Source organism: Petaurus breviceps, unplaced genomic scaffold, assembly GCF_028583685.1.
Source record: "Petaurus breviceps papuanus isolate PSGF00001 unplaced genomic scaffold, PetGlider_PUasm1.0 188, whole genome shotgun sequence".
NCBI lineage: Eukaryota > Metazoa > Chordata > Mammalia > Diprotodontia > Petauridae > Petaurus > Petaurus breviceps.
The window spans coordinates 38,687,287-38,711,137 of NW_027185804.1; the positions used below are offsets into that span (position 1 = coordinate 38,687,287).

The 23,851-nt window shown below is 36.3% G+C and overlaps 1 protein-coding gene and 1 pseudogene across 1 annotated transcript; both read left to right on the top strand.

Moving 5' to 3' along the window:
- The first annotated feature begins 975 nt into the window (after positions 1 to 975).
- Positions 976 to 1,872, top strand: LOC138163293 (vomeronasal type-1 receptor 1-like). Its single transcript, XM_069090840.1, has one exon. It carries the CDS (start codon positions 976 to 978, stop codon positions 1,870 to 1,872), a length of 897 nt encoding a protein of 298 aa, XP_068946941.1.
- Positions 1,873 to 19,216: 17,344 nt separating this feature from the next.
- On the top strand, positions 19,217 to 20,180 carry LOC138163294 (vomeronasal type-1 receptor 4-like; annotated as a pseudogene).
- Positions 20,181 to 23,851: the final 3,671 nt, after the last annotated feature.

The window sequence follows — 23,851 nt, forward strand, 5'->3', positions numbered from 1 at the left end:
TATCAAACAAAGTATACTTATCAAAAATGATTTGTCGAGGACAATTCTCAGGACTCTTGCAGATAGAGATAAACACATTCCAGTCACTGGAACTTTGGGAATCATGATCATCTGACTCTTTTTATTCACTGTAATATACACACAATAATAAAAGGACTTCTCCTGCAAGTGTTTCACATCATGCACAGAGCTTTGAAAATTCATCAGGGGTGTTGAGGTTACTGATTTAGATGAGAGATATGAAACAACCACGTAATTTTACCACCTCATATTATTGATGGGAAAATGAAGTCCTAGACAATTGAAATAATATTTTCAAAATCAATTGCATAGTGATACATCTCAAACTCAGACACATGATTTCTGTTCACAAAATCAGCTGTTTTCACCTTTAAGAAGAGAGTATTTGTGGTCTTTTGGTGCAGAAGGGTTAATCTGGGGAAAAATCATGAGCAAAATTTGCTGAAAATATCACAGATACATGTTGCCAATTTCTTTCAATACTGTGGGACAGAAATGACTGAATAACAACAAAAAGGGGGAATTACTAGCATCTGCCAAGGAGTTTTATGAGGATAAAATAAATGATATTTGTAAAGTGCTTTGTAAAACTTTAAAGTGCTATGTAAATGCTAGAAAAATACAAAAAAGGGCAATTTCTTACTTGAACTTCTAATTTCTTTAAAATTTCTCTTCTTATATCTACACCATGTAATCTATTGGAATTTATCTTGCTATATGATGAGAAATATTTTTCTGTACCTAATTTCCTCCAGACACCTAAGAAAACTGTTTAAACTGAATATCTCAAGTCACTAAACATGAAAGGTTTATTGTTTTTCCTACTGACAGTAAGAAAGATGTGAAATCCTTTTGGAAATGTCTGTATTTTATATAATCTTAATTGCCCATATGTTTTCTCCCCTCAGGTTGCAGTGGCAGAATTTTTTTTTGTTGTTGAAGACAAAAAACTTCATGCTTTCTCACAAAGATATCCTGGGGGTCATTTATCTGATCCAGTTTATGAGTGGAATCCTAGGGAACAGTCTCCTCTTTTGTTTTTATAGCATTAATTTGAAATCTGGCTATAGGAAAAGGTCCATCGACCCATTTCTCATCCATTTGGGCTTTGTCAACACCATGATGCTTCTCTTCAGAGGAATACCCAAGGTCATAGAGATTTGGGGGTGGGCAAACTTTCTGGATGATATTGGGTGTAAGTTAGTCACTTATCTGCAAAGAGTGTCCCGAGGACTTTCACTGTGCAGCGTCAGTCTGCTGAGTGTCTTTCAAGTGATCACTATCAGTCCGAATAGCCCTATGTGGGCACTGTTTAATGTCAGATCTCACAAATGTTTCTCACCCTCTTGTCTGTTCTGTTGGGTTATCAATCTGTTAATGGATGTTTTTGTGCCCTTGAACATAATTGGTCCAAGGAATAGCACAAATGAAGGAAGAAAGAATTTGGGATACTGCTTTATAGATATGGATGCCATGAGTCCTTTAAAAGTTTATATCTGGAAGTCTCTCTTTGATAGTTTATTTGTGGGTGTCATGGCCTGCAGCAGTGTCTATATGGTAGCTTTCCTATGTAGACACCGACAGCAAGTTGTATACATTCATAGCAATAACCTCTTACCCAGAGTCTCCCCTGAGATTAGAGCCACCAAAGCCATCCTGCTGCTGGTGAGCACCTTTGTCTTCTTTAACACACTCAGCGGTCCTTTTATTCTTTATGTGCAACATCCTAATGGAACCAGTTCTTGGGCAGATCATGTCACTGTTTTTTTATCCATGTCTTTTCAATCAATAAGCCCATTTGTGCTGATCATCAGTGACACCCAGATTCAGAAATCCTTCTCTATTTTCTGAAGGATCATATATTCCTAAAATGTTTTATTCCTACCTTCATTTCAGATCAAATACTTGCAGAACAAATTACATTAACTTGTGAGAGAAATTATTTAAATATCATTTTATCTATCTTTACTCTTTATCTATCTCTCATCTATAGATATTTCTACCTATTTATATGAATATATATGTATGTCTGTATTATTACAATATAATTTGTTTTCTTTGTAATTTAGTGTATCTTATTGAGTGAATTTTACTTTATATTTTGTGTTTAATATTTTATTTTTTCTAAATTTGATATAAAAATAATTGTTAATGTTTTTTATTTACAATTTTGAGTTCCAAATCCCTTTCCCCTGTTTTTCTGGCCCTCTTTGATAAGGCAAACAATATGATGTGTTATACATGTGCAGTCATGCAAAACAAATTTTTATGTTAGTTAAGTAGTGAAAGAAAATATAGACCCCCAAATCCCCCAAAATAAGGGAAAAAAATGTTTGCTTCTATCTGAATTCAGACAGCCTCAGTTCTTTCTCTGAAGGTGGTTAGCATTTTTCATAGTATATACTTCAGGTATTGTCTTGGATGTTTATATTGCTGAGAATAACTAAGTCATTCACAATTGATCATTGTAAAATATTAAGGTTACTGTGTACATTCTTATTCTGATTCTATTCCTTTCACTTTGCATTAATTCGTGTATGTCTCTCCAAGATTTTTTTTTTGAAAACATGCTTCTTGTCATTTCTTATAGCTCAGTATTATTCCATCACAATCACATAGAACACCCTGTTCAGCCATTCCTCAATTGATGGACATCCTTTCAATTTTGCGTTCTTTCTCATCACAAAAAATGCAGCTATAAATACTTTTGTACATTTAGGACCTTTTCCTTCCTTCCTTCCTTCCTTCCTTCCTTCCTTCCTTCCTTCCTTCCTTCCTTCCTTCCTTCCTTCCTTCCTTCCTTCCTTCCTTCCTTCCGTCCCAACTCCCTCTTTCCTTGCCCCCCCTTCTCTTTTTCTTTCTTCTTTTGGCAATACACAGTTAGTAGTGGCATTGGCGGGTTAAAGCAAATGTATGGTTTTATAGCCCTTTGGGCACAGTTCCAAATTGTTCCCCAGAATGGTTGGATCAGTTCAGAGCTCCACCAACAGTTTCCCAATTTTCTCACATCCTCTCCAACATTTGTGGTTTTCCCTTTCTGTCACATTAGTCTTGGTAAGAGGTAAGATGGGGTAAGTCAGGGTTGTTTTAATTTGTATTTTTCTAAGCAAAAGTGATTTAGAGCTTTTCTGTATGACTATTGATAACTTTGATCACTTTGTTTGAAGACTGTGTTCATATCCTTTGATCATTTTTCATTTGGGGAATGACTTTCATTCTTATAAATTTGATATAGTTCACTTTATAGTTGAGAAACGAGGTCTTTTTCAGAGAAACCTTTTTGTAATTTTCCCCCCATAGTTATGATAATAGACTATATATTTCAACTCATCCTGTTTCCTATTTTATACTCCCCCTCCTTTCCTTATCTTCCTCCTCAAAATAGTTTTACTTTTGATCACTGCTTCCATCAGTCTGTCTTCCCTTCTATTAGATCCCACTTCTATTATCCCATTCCCGAACTCCTTTCCTGTAAGGTAAAATAGATTTCTATACCCAACTGAGCATCTTTGTTATTCCCTCTATGAGCCAATTCTGATGAGAAAAAGGTACTTGCATTGTTCACAAACTTTATTGCTCACTGTAAATGTTCTTTAGTCTTCTATTATGTGACATATTTTACCATGTCGTCCCTCTCCTTTTCCCCAGAGCATCCCTCCTTTTAACTATTTAAGTTTACTTTTTGGATATCATCCCGTTATATTTAACTTGCACCCATTGTTCCTATTTGCATTCCTAACTGTCCTAAGAATTTTAAAGTTCTTAAGAGTTAAAAGTATAATCTTGTATAAAAACGAAAACAGTTTTAACCTAACCAAATCTTTTATTTCTCATTCCTGTTTATTTTTTTATGCTTCTCTTGAGTCTTGTAGTTGACAGTCAAATTTCCTATCTCTCTCTGGTCTTTTCATAAAAAAACGCTCAAAAGTCTTCTATTTCATTAAATATACATTCCCCTCACCCAATGAATTATGCTTATTTGTACTGGGTTTTCATTTCTTCTGATGTAGTGTGACCTAAATAGAGAACTGTTTACTACTCTCTTGGCCTGTGTTCATGTCTGTGTGTGATCCTGGAACTGTGACCAGTATCCCTGTTTCTCTGTGACTACAGTAAACTTTGGTGTTCTAATGCTCCTTCATCATCCATGGATTATGACTCAGAACTATGACCTGGATCTATTTTTTGCTCAAACAACAGCACCCTACACCAGGTGCCAACCAACAAAGAATCCTGCAATCTCCTTCTGATCAGTGGTTCAATGCCTTTCCTGTCTGTGGACTGAGCTCTGGAAGCTGCCACTGCTGCAGCCAATTCGGTCACATCCATGATCTGCTTCTGCTTTGCTTAGGTCTGGTCTACTCTGGCACAGCCTGTGCTGGGCTGTGCTACATTCTCACCTTGTTGTAACAAATCTTTCCTTTTAATTTTCGAAGGTGTTTTGAACCGTAAAATTGTTTCACCCTGTTCTTTGTTGGTTTTGATACTCCAGAATTTATTTTCAGACATTATTTAAAATGTTTGGAGGAGAATTTGGGATAGCTTCAATAAGTTCCTGCTTTTAATATCCAGTAGACTCTACTCCGTGGATAAAATAAACAGAGTATTGTGGGAATTTAAAACATTTTTCTAGAAAAGTGTCTATAGGCTTTACCAAACTGGCAAAGGTAGAAGACACAGACAAAAAGCATTTAAGCTACTCTGTTTTACAGCCTGGGAAACACAGAACTTTATATCTGCAAGGAAACTAGGAAATTTCCTGATCCAAATCCTACATATTCTTTGTGGGAAAACTGGGACCCAGGGGGAAGTCTCATTCAAATAATATTGAAATTGGTTCATCACTTGTCTAAATATTTTAATAGTATTTATTTCTTGCTTTGAGTGGTTATTATCATATATTATTTTATGTGAAAGAATAATTTTATTTTTTTACTCTAAATTAAAAAAAAACTGTCCCTGCCATGAAGAAACTTCAAGTCAACCCAGATTTTAAAATGTGAAATAAATACAAGGTGATTTTTTTCAGATTGCTGTTGGGCATATCAGGAAAGTCAAGATGACCTTGAGCAAGTAAATGAACTTCCCTGGTCCTTTTTATGCTCATATGTTAAAAAAAATTCTTGTACTTTGTAATCTTTAAATATCCTTCCAACTTTCAACCTATGATATTTTAAAGGATAAAACTAATAATGAGGGTAACAAAGGCAAAAAATGTGAACAGGTTCCCATAACAATGGCTTTTGATATCAAAGACAGTGGAGTCACTGCATTTTGACTTTATTGTAGCAATCTCCAAAGTCCATCTTGAGAAAGTAGCTTTGACACTTCAAACAACCAAGCTGGGAAAAGGAGCTAGATTAGAAGAGGTTCATACTGGAGACAATATCATTGTGTGGGTGCTGAAAAAGTAATTCTTAAGATACCTGAATGATGGAGCAATATTAAAGCCATGAAAATAGTCATTAATCTCTTTTACCTCCCATTCCTTCATAAAAGAGGAAAAATAATGGGGAATTAACATCGATAACTCCTAAATACTGTGCATTTTTGGTCATCCATATGAATTTTTTTTAGATAAATCAAAATATATATTGAGTTTATCTTTTAAAAATTTGAAACTACATTGCCATATCTCGCCTTGGCTAAAATTTCAGCGATCGCTCGCAGATCTGACTCCACGAGTGATAATCATGGAACGTTTGATTTATTCTTTTTTTGACCTGGGCCAGTTTACACTTCTCTAGGGAGCTTAGTGGCACTTTAAGGGCATTGCCATGTAGATTTGAAACTTAGGGCAGACACTTGATCTGCTTTATCAACTGTAGATCAGAATTCCTGAGATCAAATATTCTATCAACCCCAACCTCTCTGGAAGCAAAGGCTGGGTTCATGTAAACCTAGACCTCTCATTGAGGACACTCTTCATGGCTCTTTAAGATGTGAGTTGGCAGGCTTCCAAGAGCAACATTCTGAACTAGTCATCATCTTTACCAGCATACCACGAACTGAAACATAGAGGGTATGATGTCTCATACATTGGTATGTTCCTAATTACATTCATGAAAATGGTTTATTCATGTCCTCTTAACACTTAATAGTTGGGGAATTATTTTTATCATCTATTTCTATAGATTTTACATCTATTACTCTTACAAATGATATTGGACAGATTTATTTTCACAGTTACCATTAATGAGTTCCTTGATATTGTAAAACTTGGTGAAACCTATTTGTTGGAAGTTGTATCTAGGTGGAGCAGTGGATGGAGTGCCAGACCTGGACACAGGAGGATCTGAGTTCAAATCCAGCCCCATAGACTTAGTATTTATGTGACCCTGGACAAGTCACTTACCTTGTTTGTCTTAGTTTCCTTAATGGTAAAATAGGGAAACTAGAGAGGGAAATGGCAAAGCACTACAATATATTTTTCAAGAAAATCATATAGAATGGGGTCACAATAAATCAGACATGACTAAAAAATGACTTAGCAATGACATACAATAGCAACATTCGTCTGATCTAAGTTTGTACCTGATTGCTTCCTGGTTTCAAAAAACAGTTCTTTTAAAAAAGGAGTTCTCTCTGATAGAAATTTATTCACGGTTTCTTGTTGAAGAACTTAGTGACATGATCACATGTGTCCTTTTAGAATATGAATTTCATTGATGTGGAGATTAGTTTTGAGATGAGATAGACTTGAGATATAATGAACACAGATGAGCCCATTGAAATATTCTGCTTGAAAGGTATTGAGAAGCATGTGGTCAATCGTAGTGAAAGATGAAGAATATTCAAGGATAAGACCTGAAAAAAGATTTTTGGATTTCACCATAAGAGATCAGTAGTAAACTTTAAAGGACTGTTCAGGGGGAGTGAGGAAATCAGAAGCAAAAGTGCAAAGGGATAAGAAATGAGGGAAGAACAAGAATAAATATAGAAGATGGATGTTTAAATTATCATTTAGGAATTTGCTTAAAAAAAACTTGATGGCAAATTTAGGAAATAGTAGGACCACATAAATTGCCTATGTTTTTGTTTGTATATAAGCTTTCTTCTTTTGTTTTGTTTATTTGTTTTGTTTTTAAGGTGTTAGTAGACAGAAGTCTATGGTAGAAAGGTGAGAACAGATTGAATGTTAGTATAAATTAGGGGAATTAGTGTAAGACTGTAAAGCCAAATGGGAAACGTGAGAGGGAATGAGATTGAGGGCACAATTAATTCTCTGAATTGAACTCACTTGATTTCAACTTTACTTCCTTGAATAAGTTGTAAGATGACTGCTTTTATGCACAGAATTTCCTATGTTAAGGGTATAAATTCATGGTGGAGTTTTGTTATCCATCCAAATTGCTGGATCAGCTAAAATGGGATGAAGTAAAGACAAGTAATTCAAGGAATAATATAAAAACTTGTAAACCTCAGAAACCCATCAGTAGAGTGTCTAGAGGGCTTTACTTTAAGCCAAACCTGAGTTCAAATATTAATTTAGTCCTTTATTATTTCCAAATCCTGGACCAAGTCATTTAAATTCTCTCAATCTTCTTTCCTCTCTACAGAGTAGATAGACTTGTATAGAGGATAGAGTATTTTACTAATTCCCTTAATTCAATTTAAACTTCAATCTATCCTCATTTATCCACTACCTAGTGCTGTGAACTAACATGTATCCACAACTTAAAAACAAAATGAAAAAGGTAAACAAAGAAAAAAAAACCCTATAGATTGTCAACTGGACCCAACCTCTTGGCCTGTGGAGCCCTGAGTCGTACAGACAAAGTAGGTCAAATCAACTGCATAGAGACTGGCAGAAGTTTATTTTCTAAACTGAGGGAAATAAATGACTTGTAAACAAGGAGGGAAACCAGACAACTGTGTTGCCTCTATCTCCCACCTTTGCAGTGGGAAACAGGTTGAGTTTGGGCAAATCTCAATACTAATGGATACACATTGAGTTGTAGCCCTGACAGTAACAATGAGGCAAGTTTGATTGATAGCAGGGCTTCCTGACCAGAACATGGGTACTGCAGGTGCTTGTCTGAACTATAGAACACCTGGTGTTGGTCAAATCAATACAATACTTATGTGAAACAATTCTGGGATTTTGCTGTGGTTGAGACAGTCTAGAGGATGAGTACAAAGGATTGTTGTTACGCTAAACTCAGGGCACAGCACACTTGTGTGTTAGCTCTAAAAAACAGGGTATCTCTGAATAGTATCTTGAGAAGATACAAACAGAAATATATACAATTTATTTGACCCCACTGTTCCTTTCATACATCGTTGAGTTTTCTTTTAAAACAAATTCCTAAAAATAGGAGTTTTTTTTAGGATCATCGCTTTCTGTCTTCTGAAAATAAAAGCACTGATTCCATATGATTATTGGTGACTATCAAAAAATGTCTCTGAAATGCATTGCAAAAATAAAACACAATATAAATAGGATTATTAAGTACAGATTCACATATTTTCTGCAGTAAAAATCACCAGGAACCCTAGAGGATCACTATCTCCTTTGTTCCTAGACCTTCAAAGATCTTCATTCTCTTCCTCTAATCAGGCAGAGGGAAAAATAAGTTTCTCTTCCAAATGTCAGAAGTTGCTTCTTTAGACATTCTAATCAATTACTTTTAATAGTTGATGAGGATTCTTATCTGAGACAAAGGATTATTTCCTCTTCAGACACACGCAAGATTCCTCCTGTTGGCTTTTGTTTTTGAGATGACATGATTATCACAGCTTTTGGAGGAGATGAGCCCTGTTAAACCCATCCCTATTTCTACAGTCCTGGTCATCCCCACAAAACACATATATACACATATGCAGTCAGCTGTACAAACCCACACCCAACTCTCGCCACTGCTTTGGCCGCTCAGTGCAGACTGCTGAGTGACACAGAAATAAAGATTCCTAGAACCTCCTCTGGGAGAATGGAATTCCTTCTTTCAGTGCTTGAGATTCAGAAGGGGCCTTGTAGAAGAAGCCTCAATAGGTATTCTATTGTCCTTAAATTGAAGCAAGAACAAATGTCCTGCCTAGGTACTTGTCTGGTGTCTTTGCCTCTGTCTCCTCCTTACTATGGTCCCAACCAGGCTGAGGGGAATATAAGGGTAGGAATAGCACTCAGGTTACGATTCAGATGCGGGGAGATTCAGCACTATAACAGTTCTGGCAGAAAACTGGGTCCTAATTATTCCCTTTCTGATAAGGGGAGGGAATTGTAACTTTTCAGTTTTAATTCAAACCAAGGAGCAGCAGAAACTCTGATCTCTGATTCAGGCTCAATGTGTTAGAAAAGTCACTGTGAGCTGTGTAACAACCTTACTGTGCAAGCTCCGAGTCCTGACTGACTTGCATTGGCAGATCAATGAGGGCCTTAGTCCCCTGGCTGCTCCTCTCAGCGGCTTCAGGCCCTTCCAGTTGACACTCTCCACTCCTCCCCCACTCAAGCTACAGGGATTTGAAATATGGATGACAGGCTGAGTTAGAGTTCCTGTGGAGATTGCTGAAGCAAACGCAGTGGATTATTTTGGAATCTTCCATATCTGATCAAGCTTTAAGTGCTTCACATTGTCTGTTTCAGTCACCTTCATGGTTGTTGGAAAAAGGAACAATTTTTTCTCATCCACATATTCTGTCAGGGAAAGTCTACATATATGTGCAGTGTAGATCCCTCTAAGAAACTGATGAGTTTGAGGTCTGTTGTTTACCTTTGAAGTATTTTGGCCTGTATGCCAAGACAGTTTTACCAAGGTGTGGCCATTGCACATGGTATAGCTTCTTGGAATCACCAATAAGAACTGGGTGATTGGTTGGACACCAAAGGCTGGACAGCAAAGCAGCCCTGAAAAGACTTTTTAAAAGCCATTTATCCTTCCTGATGTTTATCTTTAGTTAAAAACTCTCACTCCTGTGTCCTCAAAAAATGGTAGGAGAAAAAAATTGGTAAGAGATTATTTTAACCTAAAATTTAGGTAAATGAATTGTTTTTGAGAGAGGAAGAGAGAAAAAAGAGAAAAAAGGGTGAAAATAAGGTTATTTTTGACAAAATGTCTTCCTACAGAGTTCTTACTTGTTTTGTTATATTAATGCTTAATGGCTTCACCCAGATTGATGATGAGATGGTTGTTATAAAGAAGGGTCTACAAGTCAGGGAAAGGATCCCCTATGACTAGATCCATGCACCTTCATATTTAAACAGATCTTTTTAGCATTAGCTTCCTTACTAGGTATGCATGGTCCAGAGAGTCTGAGGCTCAGGTGGATAGAAGATATGGCACCTGAGAAAGTGCTTATGACTCTCTGTGAAGAACTCCTACCTGCATATCTGGTAACTCAGGTGTCCTTTCTGAAGGGCCAAATTTGAGGACCTAGAAGGCCACATGTGATCACATATTCCCCACCCCTTCCATAGCTACTCATGCCATTCCCTCCAAGGCTACCTTCAAAGTTTTCTGTATTTATCTTAGATTTAATGGTTTTTTTATATAATCTACTCCTTTAGAAAGTGAAGTTCTTTGAGTCAGGCTTCTGTTTTTCTTTTTGTGTGTGTGTCCTCATCAATGCCCAGTGCTGTCACAGTCAGATATTAACAAATTCTTGTTGATTCATTTCCCCATATACACACACACACACACACACATACACACACACACACGTACTCTGAAACAACTTCCATTTTTTCATTCATACCTGAATAGATACACACTATCTCATGCTCATTTTGGCTCCATATTTTTTTTGTTGCACCACTCCCTCAAAGCAATCTTTCCCAACTAATTCAGTTTTTCATCATTCACTATTATTTCTGAGCTCCTATATCATTAAAGATCTGTTTCCATTTGCCTCACTTTCCTCTGATTAAAAGTTTAAGTCTTTCAGATTTCCATTATGGATTATTTCAACTCCTTCCAAAAAAGGACCAAAGCTTAATTTGAAATATTCAAGTTAGTATCTGGAAGTCTCTGTATGATAGTTTATTTATGGATATTATTGCCTGTAGCAGTATTTATATGGTAGTTTTTTTTCTACATAGACACTGAAAACATATTGAGCATATTTATAGCACTAACATCTCACCCAAAGGCTCCCCTGAGATTAGAACCACCAAAGTTACTCAGCTGCTGGTGAGTACTTTGTCTGCCTTAACAAAATCAATGGTCATTTTAATCTTATTATGGAATTACTCTAATGGAACATTTTCTTGGGCTGATTATGCTACAATTTTTTCTGTCCATGTCTTTTTAATCAATCAATCCATTTGTGATGATCACCAGTGATACCCAAATTGACAGGTCTTGCTCTGTTCTCTAAGGGATCATATACTCTTATGATAGTCTTTCCTACCATAATTTGAGATCAAAGCCCTCTATATCAAATTCTATAAATATGGGGTGCATGGATTTATTTACCTATCATTCTGTATACCTATTTATCAATCTATATTTACTTCTTCCTTCCTTTGCCTATCTTTCATCTATATTTATTTCTGCTTTTCTATATGGATGGAGATAGCTACAGTTAAAAATATTAATATAAATATATGTAAAAGCATGACAACATAGTTGGTTTCTTTTGTAATTTGGCACATTTCATTGTGTGACTTTTAAAACATTATTCTCAGGCTGGGTCTCTAGGCACCATCAGATTCACAATGGTAAAGGACAAACAGAAAAAAAAATGATAAGGGCCTTCTCTTTTACAGCCTTGGAGGTAGAGAACTTTAGATCTACAAGGAACCAAGTCTATCATATGGCCCAAACGTTATATATTCTTTGTGTTAAAACGGGAGCTTTAGATCATGTCTCTTTCAAATAATTGATCACTTATTGATCACTTGTTCATTTGTTATAATGATATTAATTTCATGAATGGATAAAGCTGAGTGGCCAAACTCATACATTGTTCAGTGGAGTGAAAAAAAAAGTTTTTTTAGCCTAATTTTCAAAACCTTTCTCTGTCATAAAGAGAATTCATACTCATGAATAAATAAAAGGTGATTTTAAGATTACATTAGCAGTTGGGCATATTAGGACAGTGAAGATGACTTTGGGCAAGTAAATTAACTTCCCCTTGTTATCCTCCTATGTAAAAGAACAATCTTGAACTATGTAGTTTTTAAATGTCCTCCTAAATCTTAACTATGATCTCATTAATGTTCAGAATGATAATGGAATCATCAAACAGAAAAAAATAGAAAAAAAGTGCTTTCTGACTGTGAAACAATCCTTGTTAAAAAGGAGGATCTCTCAGAAAGAAATTTGGGGTCACTTTGAGTGACCCCAGATGAGCCCATTGAAATATTCTACCTGAAAGGCAGCAAAGAGAGTGTGGTCCATTGTGGCTCTCGTTGGTCCTTCATGTTCCAAGAGGGCTAATGATATCATGGGGTGATGTCCTGACTTTAGCACGAATTGTATTTAAGCAAAGCAGGGTTGCATAAAGACGTCGCCGTAATTCTCTCTTCTGGAGTCCTGGAAGTCTAGTGACAAGAAAAAAAATCAGGTTGACTGGTGATATCTCAGGGTGCAGTGGATTACCTTTGTGTCTTTTTTGTCTGGCCAAGCTTTAAGAACTACATAGTACTTGCTTTAGCCATCTTCATGGTCATTGGAACATATTGTTTTCATTTGCCCATTGCACTAGAAGGAAGACTTCACATATTTGGCATAGAAATCTGTACAATTCATGAATAGCTTTGACACCTTTTGTTTACCTTCACCCTGGGTTAGCCTATTACAAGACAGTTTTAACTGAAAGTGGCTACTATACATGCTACAACTTCTTGGATCCACTGGTGGGGCTTTTGTGATAGGTGGACACTGAAGGGAAATGAAATGACATGAAAAGGGTTAGAAAACACTCATACTAGTGTATGAGCTGTTAAAGATCCATTCCATCAGAAGTTTAAGAGAGGTTCAGGAGGATAAGAATGTAGAAATGGTCCTTGACCTTAAGGGATTACTGGTAAACTGAGAAAAGAATATTTGAGGTGAGTAATGAAGTCAAAAGCAAAATTGTTAGGGGGTGAGACTTGAAGGAAAGAACAGGAGTTGGTATGGAAGATAACTGTTTTATTATTTTAGGAATTTGCTTTAAAAACCCCAACAAGGATGAACCATTGAAGGAATAGTAGGAACAAGTTAATTTTCTGGGTTTGGGCTGATAATTTTATTTTTGTTTTGTTTTTAAGATGTTAGTAGGCAGCAGTATGCAGTAGACAGAATAGATTCAAGGTTAGCCTGAATTATGGAAATTAATGTGCGAATGTTAGAAGTGAGAGGGAATGTATTGAGGGCATAGAGTAATTGACACTCAAAAGCAGAAAGGCAATCTCTCCCTCTTCTTAGAAAAACCAGAGAAAAGGAGACAGAGAGAAAGCAAGAGAACAAGAAGAAAATGTTGCTCTCTATTTTTCACACCAGAATTCAAGTTGTCTGTCCATGACAGTCCAGAAACTTGATGAAGAGGAAAATAATCTCTACTTGGGTAAACTTTTTAAAGTAAGACTGAAAATAAAATTTAAAATGAGCAGTAAGATAGAAAGAGCCTTGCTTTTCTCACTGGTGATGAATGGAGAGAAAATTTATTCTCCTATTAAATCATAAGCAAAGAGAACAAAGGTAATGAAAAAATGAGCCTGATAGACACATATTGCAAAAAATGGCAATTACTTTTATTCAAGTAAGTTTGCAAACTCATAGTTGCCTTCCTTCTTGCCTGTTGCCCTAAGGCAATGTCTTCTTCATCCCATGTTTTACCATACTTGAAGATCAATGGAAATGACTGTAGAATTTCCAATGGAAGTGTCAATTTTAATCATGTAGGTCCTGCTCTACTAACACTAGACACATTATCCCTGTTTTCAACATGTCCTGTTGGAAATCACTAATTTATGAAATTTATTACTCTGAAATTAACTCACACTTTATTTCAACTTTTCATTTCTAAATAAGCAGCAGGATAGCTGCTTTTGTGTGCATATCTTCCTAATCAGGGACATGAAATCCTGGTAGAGTTTCGATATCCATCCATCCTTTTGGATCAGCTAAAACCTGGACCACAAAAGACAGGACTAATTCAAGGAAGAATATGAATACTTGTATGACCCAGAAACCCAACAGATGTGCAGGTGGTAGGGTGGGGAGAGGACTTTATTTTAAGTAAAATAAAACCCTGAATTTGAATATCAATTCAGTCATTTATAATCTCCAAATCCTAGACAAAGTTACTTAAACTCACTCAGTCTTCTTTATCTACAATGTAGATAGATTTGTAGAGAACACTGAGGCCTCTAATTTAGTTTATCCTTCAATTGATCCTCAATTAACTACTAAATACTGCTGCCTACTAACATGTCTAAAATCTCGAAAGCAAAATTACAAATGAAAGAAAAAACATATACTTACACATAGAAATCCACACAATTCTACTATTCCCCCAATATGTCATCCACTTTTTAAAACAAACTCCTAAGCATATGCATATATGTATATATAAATATATGGATATTGGGATATTGACTTCTAACTACAGATGATAAAAGTACTAATTTCTATGATTGTAGGGACTATCAAGTAATATTCTCTAAAATGCATTGAAAAAATAGTGCACTGTATAAATCTCAATAGTAAGAACACATGCAATTATATTTTTTGGTAGAAAAAGTTCTAGATTACAGAACCTGGGGGCCTCACATAGTAGACTTCAGGGATGACAATCTACTTTATTCCTAGGACCATAAGAGGTCTTTATTCCTTCCTTTCATGTTATCGAGAGGGGGAAAACAATGGTCTCTTCCACATGTTAAGAGGTGCTTGTTTAGAGATTCTAATTCATCACTTGTAATTGCTCATGGTAGTTTTAACTTATGAGAAAAGGTTGTTTCCTCTTATGACACATCTTAGATCCCTTGTGCTACCTTGTGTTTTTGAGGTGACAGGCTAATTACGGTTCTTGGGGGAGATAAACTCAGTAAACCCCATCCCTATAACTCCAGTCCTTACCATCCCCACAAAACACATATATACACTCATGCATGCAGCCATACACAGCCACTCTCACATCCATACCCAACTTTAGCCACAGTTTCAGCAGAACAGATGAGACTGGTGAGCGATTTTATTACTCCAACACAGAGACAAAGATTCCTTGAAATCTCTTCTAGGAGAATGGAATCCCTTCTTTGGGTGCTTTAAATACAGAAGGCACTGTGTGTAAGAAGTCTCAGTGGGTATTATTCTGTCCATAAATTGCAGTGAGGACATATTTCTTGTCCTAGGTACTTGTATAATGTCTCTACCTCTGTCGCCTCCCTATTAAGGTCCCCAGCCAGGCTAAGGGGAGTGTGTGCAGGTGCAGCAATTAGTAGGTTATGATTCATATGCTAGGAGATTCTGCATTCTAACAGTCCTGGGGGGTGAAAATCAGGTGCTATTATTCCCTTTCTGACTAGATCAGGGGACAGAACTGTAACTTTTCAGTCTGAATTCAAAGCAAGGAGCAGCAGAAGGCTCTGATCTTTGATTCAGGTTCAAGGTGTTAGAAAAGTCACTGTGAGCTGTCCAACAACCTCACTGTACAATCTCAGAGTCCTGACTCACTTGCTGCCTTAACAGAACATTATGGGGCCCTGGCTGCTGCTCTCATTGGCTTCAGGCCCTGCAGTCTGAGCCTGCCCCTCCACCCCCACTTAGGCTAAAGGGCTTTGAAAGAATGTGGATGACAGGTTGAGAGTTCCTGTGAGGATTTTTGAAGCAAATGCTCCATGGTCTAATCTCTCTCTCTCCCTGTGCCTGTCATATACACTCAGAGATTCAGAGCAGAGAAGTCAGAGTAGTTGATCCAAAGGCCTTATTACATTGGTGAGAGAACTGAGGCTCAGAGAGACTTGGTTCATCTTTTAAAGTCCCAGAAAGTCTTGGTCTATGGGGATTTGAATGCATGTGTTCTCTGTCTTCCATGGCAGGCCTCATTCTTACGGCCCTATTCTGCTTCTGGGGTGGCCTTCATGCCTGTTTGATTCCAGTGTAGTTTTGATTGGGAAAGTGGGAATTGCTTTCTGTGCCCAGTCTTTGACCACTCATTTCTGTTTCCTACATACTTTGCCTCTGGATTTTCCTTCCTCTTTTCAATCATCTTTACTTCTGCCACTCTTATAATCATGGGGAACCTTAGATTTAATGTCTATTTTAAAAATCACATTTTACAAATTGGGCAAAGCCAAGACTCTTTCAGCCTCAAATGCTATGGTTGCTCACGATTCATGGTGAAATTACCGATTCTGACTCTGCTCTATGCTGTCTGTGCTGCTGGGAGAGATCATTTCATTTTTGTCAGCACCTGGCTCCTAATTTTAATGATAATAGAGGCTACTGAGGCAAGTATCCTTATAGCAATAGCTTCAAAATTGAACGACTCCTTGGCAGAGACAGGACTATGGGCTCAATTGTTCCCCCGGTTCTTTACAGAACAGAGAGCATGTTATTAAACAATTCACATAAACCAAGATTGCTCTTAGGGAAAATAGTGGACAATAGAGTAGAAAGGAGAAGCTGGCATAAAACTATGCATGTGATAGATGGGCGGTTAGGTGGTGCAATGAATCCTGGCCCTTGATTCAGGAGGACATTAGTTAAAATCTGGCCTCAGACACTTGATACTTACTAGTTGTGTGACCTTGGGTGAGTCACCTATCCCTGATCGCCTCCATTCTCAATTGGACAAACAATAACAACAATGATGAACAAGCTAGGTAAGTGACTCTTGTAAGAGTTTTCTCAGCTTTTCTTTAAACCTTGACTGGAAGCATATAGGGGGCTATATTCTTGGTTAGGGAAGGGAAAAGGAGAGAGAGCCAGTGAGAAAGCCCCATACACACTTTTTAGAATATTGTTGTGGTCTTGTCCATTGCATTTTAGAGTAAAGTTGCAACGGAGTTTGGAAGTTTACCCTGCCATCTCCTCTAAGTCTGGAGCACAGGAAACTGGGTTATAAAATATTGAGGGCTGGAGGCTTTCTTAGTTGTCTTTCTTAGAAAATTATTCCATCCAATTTGTATGGAGTAGACTTCAGTGTTTAAAGCACTATAGGTAAATGTGAAATAATTGGTCACATATCTTTTGAGGGAAAAACAAGGCATCTCAGGAATTCATGTGACAGAAATGGGGCGCACATCCTGTATGGCAAAGAAGTCCTGTTGTGTGCTGAGTGCAATCTTCATATAAAGGAGGATATGAAAATTGGCCTTTCGTATATGGAGACATGATGATAACTCTTCTCTCCTCTTGCTACTGCTCTTTTTATTTAAAGATTCTCAAGCCAATTTCTAAGGCAATGAAAGGAGTATTAGTCCTAAAATAAATCAAAATCAAGTGAAATAAAAAGTCATAAAGAGGGTATCAAGGGACTAGTCACTCATGTATCTGAGGAAATAGAAGCCCACCCAGAGAACTTACAGAAAAGTGTTTATACTTTCAGGAGGAAAAACAGGGTGTTTAGGGTTATCATATAAGGGACAAGGCCTGGTTAAGAGGCGCTAGCTGTCCTTGGCAAACTTTTCTTTGAACATGAGATTCCTCTAAACCAAAAGCTATTTCACTTATTAAATGTACTTGATAGATGTATCTTCATTTGAACAAAATTTGCAATAGTTTTAAACGAATCTGTTTTCTGAATTTACCTTGATCTTGGAATTATTGAATAGAATTGGACGTGATTTCAGTCAAGTTGAGGTAATTATTGTTATTTTCAGGAAACCACAATGACCTCCATTTTTTTGCCCAATTTGCCTTTCTTGATACTGATAATTTGAAATTTAGCCTTTCCTAGGTGAATTTACATTCATCGCATGTATGTCTATCCAGGCCCTGGTAGCACCAGTATATCATGCTAATCCTTTGTACTCTGTTGGTAATGATTTTACATGAAACCCTTATATGGTTAGAATCCTTAAAGTAATAGGACATATGAGCTTGGAAAAACCTACACCTGAAATTAATTGTCTTCTCTTTGTCACTCCAAGTGGTCTGAGGAAATGCCATGAACACAGATTAAGAACTACAGAATCTGTAAAGAATGGCTTCTCATTTATTATATCTAGCCGAAGTAAATGCAGGTCAGGCAGCATCCCTGCTGCAATGACCTTGATGTTTCCTGATCCTTTTATCATACCTACATCCAAAATTAACAGTAGAATGATAGGGAACTGGATTCCTTAAAATATTTTCAGATGGTCTTTAAGACACAAAAGGGCTTAACATTATTAATTATTGTGGTAATATATATTTTAACAGATTATATAAGGAATGGGTGGGAAATCTAAGAATTAAAGTCTTTCAAAAATAGAAGAAAGTTCCATGCCAATATTTATCTATAAAAGAATCTTGCCTACAATATTCCTTATAAATAGTCATTCAAGTTTTAAATGCAGGTCTCTGGTAAAAAGCAATACATTACATTTCAGGGCAGCGCAATCCATTTGAAAATTTTTAGGACTTTTAGCAATTTAGAAAAGCTTCAATATGTTTCTCTTCTGTTCCACATATTTCTCTTTTTCTGACTTTGGCCTCAAAAAGGAAAAAAAATTCCATGTATGAGCTATTCATACTTGAATATTTTCTAAGATTCTCTAAAATGTCCCCAATTTAACAAGGAGTATTTATCATTTGATTTACTCAACAAAATTTTCATCTTTCAAATGAAATGTAAATTTTGTTTGTATTAAGGACCTTCACTCATTTTTTTCTGTGTAGGTTCTCTATAGTCTCCTCTCCCAAGGGAAAACATTTCCATTTTCTTAAACCATCCATCCTCTTTTTTTTCTGTAAACTCTTCAAGACCTCTATCTTCACTCTCTAGAAAATCATTAAAATATCATGTCCTTCTTAAAATTCACTGTATATACACAAAGATAACAAAGAAAAACAATCAGTCATAATAAAATGACATAGTTCCTACTTATAAATGTAAACATTTTAATGTCAAAGGATTGGAATATTTCTACACTTAACCTAAAAAAACTGGAATGAGAAAAGTATTTTCTAAAATTCTACATTAATATAACACACAAGGATGACTGAAGCTTGTCTGAATGGCGAGCAGAGTTTGGAATCTGATTTCATATTACTTTTCTCTGACAGAATCCTTTCTTTTCATTCCCAGGTAACTTCAGATTTGACTACCATTTTTCTACACAAGACAATAAGCAATGCATTCTATGATGGTATCCTGTGTGCTTTCTATATGCTTCAGATTATAATTGGAACATTTGGGAATGGTTTACTCCTTTGCTTATTTGGCTTTAATATAATCACTGATCAAAAGATAAGATCCATTGAACTGATCTTTATTAATTTGGCCTTTTCCAATATTATAATGATTCTCTTGAGGGGAGTTCCATGGACAATCCATTCTTGCATTCAGAAAATGTTCCTGAGTGACATTAAATGTAAAATAATACTTTATATTCAAAGAGTGGTCCGGGACAATTCTCTTTGCACTACCTGCCTTCTTAGTGTCTTCCAGGCCATTACCATCTGTTCTGGCAGACTTATTTGGGTGAAGCTCAAAGTCAGATCCCCAAAGGATATTGCTGCATTCTGTATTTTCATATGGGTACTCAATGTGTTGATAGATGGAATTGTGCCTCTGTATGTGACTGCCACTAGGAACAGCACAAACATGGTCTGAGTACAAACCTTGGGCTTTGTTCTGTGGACATGTATGTCATCACTACCTCAAAACTTATAATCTGGAAGTCTTTTTATGATGCGGCATTTGTGGGACTCATGGCCATTACCAGCGGTTACATGGTGGTTGTTTTGTACAAACATCACTGGCAAGTCCAACACATCCATAAGGCCAGTGTTAGCCCCAGTTCTTCCCCAGAGATTAAAGCCACCAAAGTCATTCTGTTTCTCATGAGCATCTTTGTGTGCTTCTATTCATTCAGCTCCTTCTTTATTCTTATGATGGATAATTCTAAAGACACAAACCCCTGGATGGTACATGTTTCTGTTGTTTTTTCCTTGTGTTACCCAACAATTAGTCCCTTTCTTTATATCAGCAGTGATTCCCATATTCCAAATTGTTTTAATGCTTTCAAAAGGATGAAAAATTCTTTGTCTTCAAATTTCAAGAACAAACATATTAAAACATAAAGCCATGGGGTTTTCAATCTAAAAAAAAACTTCTAAATATCTGTTCAAATATTTATTTCTGAAAAATTATATGAGAAGCAAGAATTACATTTCAATGAATCAGAAAATGATAATTTTGTTTTTACGCATAGGTTATTCTGTTCAGAACAACAAGAAATTTTGTGGTCAATAGAAGAAAGGGAAATGTTCACTAAAGGTTGGTAACAGTTCCAAGCTCTGATTTCATCCTTTGTAGAAGAAAAACAACTCAAATGTCACCACTTTCCAAGCACTTTTATTATACTTGAATGAACCAATGGTCAGAGAAGTGTTACAGGGTTACACAGAGATTGAGTATCTGAAGGAAATTTTAAATGTTCTGTTTCCTTATGAAGAAATCCCCAGACCCACCCACTGTGTCTTGCTGCTTCTTTTGGTCTAGCTAACAACCATTAATTTTTGTTATATTTTATTTCTTAAAAATAAGATTTCTTTTAAGGAAGTGTGATTCCTTCCCCATCAAATATATTACAAGTCTACCCACATTTGATAAAATAAATGATGAGAAGTGATGGTTGTGGAATGAGAAAGGGAGGGAGAGAGGGGGAGAGAGAGGGAGGGAGAGAGAGGGAGAGAAAGAGAGAGAGAGAGAGAGAGAGAGAGAGAACCAACATGTAAAAGGAAATTTGAGATTATATGCAGGATTTCTAGCCATGTCCCATGGGAAAAAAATTAGGAAGGATACTAATTTTGAGTCAATGAACCAGGGTGACAATTCTTATCATATCACTTACTTTTTTGTGGTTAGTAGCAAGTTCCTTACTTTTCATTTCTCTTTTTTTGTATGAAAAGAAAACAAAATGCAAAGTAACACTGAACAAAATCCAAGGTTCCAACCTAGATCATACATGGACCTATAAAATGATTCAAAACTCTTTTCTCTACTCATCTAAATTTCTATACTTTAAAATTAGGAACAGGTGTCATAAACATATGTATGCAAAGCGTCTCCTTCATTATATTGCATATTAATACTAAATGAGATTTTGTAGTTTATTTTGCTGATTTTTAATATTTGTCACATGAAATTTAAATCACGTCATTAGGAAGAGAATCTTAATCCAGAAACCATTGTACAAAATTTTTGAAGAATTCCATTTGCTCAAATATTGCATGTATCTTTCCTCTAGGTCAGTAAATTTATTTTGCTAACCAAGGCATGGAGGTGGAGGCTTTGCCACCTCATGCTGATATTTAGGGTGTATAAAAACACTTTATGACTTTTTAATAGCCAGAAAATTTAAACTTTATATAGTACCTATGTGTACTCATTTTTGCTCCAAACTTAGGATATTTTTTGAAAGTAAACAAGCTTCTTTTCTTTTCCAATTCTTTTATAGCTTAACAATACTTCCACAATTTCCTGGTAGAGAACTCAATGTGCTGTTGGTCTGTTAAATATTTTGCTCAGGATCTCTCAGTCAAAAGGTTTCAGAATATTCTCTCTCTCTCCCTCCCTCCATCCCTCTCCCTCCCTCCCTGCCTCCTTCTCTCTCTCTCTCTCTCTCTCTCTCTCTCTCCATCCATCCATCCATCCATCCATCCATCCATCCATCCATCCCTGAATCATCTGTTTGTATTTCTCACACATATTTTGTGACCCTTGCCCTGGTCACAGGGATTCTTGATAGTGGCTTTTTCCCCCTTAAGATCTTTTTCTGTGCAAAGCAATGTGTTAAGTAAAAATTCTACAGCAAAAAACAATCATCCTCTCTGAGAGATCAAAAGTTAAAGAAACGAAGGAAAAATCAACCAATTATTAAAATGTCCAGTGTAGCAAGTAAAGAACTGAGGAGGGATGCAAACAGTGCTATGTAAGGTCCCAGAATGAAACACAGTTGAATTAATGAATAATAATGGGTGCATTTTCACAGCAGTTTAAATTTTACAAAAAACAAATCTTCCTAATGACTCTGAAGCAACAACATGTTTTACTTGTTTAATACTGATGAATCTATGATAGAGAACAAAATAAGAAACTGGAATAAATGTGACATCTTCAAGAGCTATGAGCTTTGTGGGTAAAATCCAAATATTATGGAATTAACTGAACTCTATAAAGATGTACTAATTTCATACAAGGCCATATGCCAGCATCATATGGGAATCCTGTTTTATTGAAACAACATTCTTTGCCTTGGTGGTCTGTGGATGAATGATGAAGAGAAGCAATGTTTGACTTAGGGCTATTTAATGTATTACCAGAAAAGAAGGGAGGTGGTGAGTATAAAGCAATCACACCTGCCTTCGGGAGCCTCTTTACTATTGAGGCAATGGAACATATTGACGATGTGTAGTGGAGTACTGCTCTGGGCTGTTTCTGGTCCTACAATTAGCAGTAAGAAATAGTTTGTGCTAACCAGGCCGTGACGCTCTTTGGCTATGAAAACTCTACATAAAGTTACTGGACATATGCATCAGGAAAGTGGTCTAGAATTAGTAAGAAACAAAATATTGTGAAACAGCTCCATAAATATAACTTAAAAGTAGATTATTGTACTTTCTATGCAGAGAAAAATACTACTGGTTCATGCTGATTACTTAAAGAATATACGTATTTGCATACTTTTGAAACCTGTCTTTATTGTTTCCCTATTTCTGGAAAGAGATATAGGAAAAAAAGAGAGTTGTGTCAGGCAGGGGTAGTGAACCACACTTCTCAGTTTGCCCAAAGCATACCCAGCAAGAAACCTAAAAGCCTCCCTTCATCTTTGCAATAGTATGGTGCGAAAAGGATTTCTTGGTATATCAACTTCCTTTCAGGATCTATTTATAACAAAGTAAAGACTTCAAAGTACAATGTTCAAAGAGATATTAGCTCTGGCAGGCATTTGGAAGTTTAAGGTCACATCCTATTATCTGGAAGATGATCCCTAATTAGAAAACTTTAACTCAACTTTGGTGGATATGTTAGGGGCATTGAAGCCAGAAGAAAAATCTCCCTGGCACCAGCATATGGCTTTTTGGGAACACTTGCTGAATGATGCCAGTGGTTTTATATTCCAACTACTCATGCTTGAACTTAAAGGCACAACTATCTTTTGAACTATATTTTGGGGTCTATGAGGAAAGGGAAACTGTAGACCCTCAGGACCAGTATTCATTTTAGCTGAGAGAAATTGACTGAAACTTACCAATTAGTTATGCCATTAACCAAATAGAATCCTTAAAGAAATGGATGTTCAATTCATCTTTACTGTCAGTAATTTCAGCAAGAAGAGAGAATCCTGTTAAGAAATTTTAGCATTTCTGAGACATTAAAGACAGCAGACAGATGTAAAACTACTACCTATGCCTGTTTGGGTCCAATAATAACAATTTGTCACAATCATGTATTGAAATCTGATGAGTCAGTTGGCTTCTCATATCAGGACATAATAAAATTAGAGAGGCAATTCTTCCCCCAGTCCTTTTTACAGCAATTTCAAATGTATGTCAATGCAAAACATAAAATAGTACAAAAATGTATGAACAGAAGAATTAATTTTAAGCTGTCACCTGACCCACCTACCTGCCTCAAATATTTAGTATAAAAATCTAATTATTCTTCAAAATTGAGAAATAATTTTTTGGCAAATTACTGTCATACATGAACACACACCTACAAACACACACATTCCCATATGTACAGA

Bases quoted from the DNA above. Each gene is read 5' to 3' on its own strand.
- LOC138163293 (XM_069090840.1), top strand. From the start codon at position 976: ATGCTTTCTCACAAAGATATCCTGGGGGTCATTTATCTGATCCAGTTT.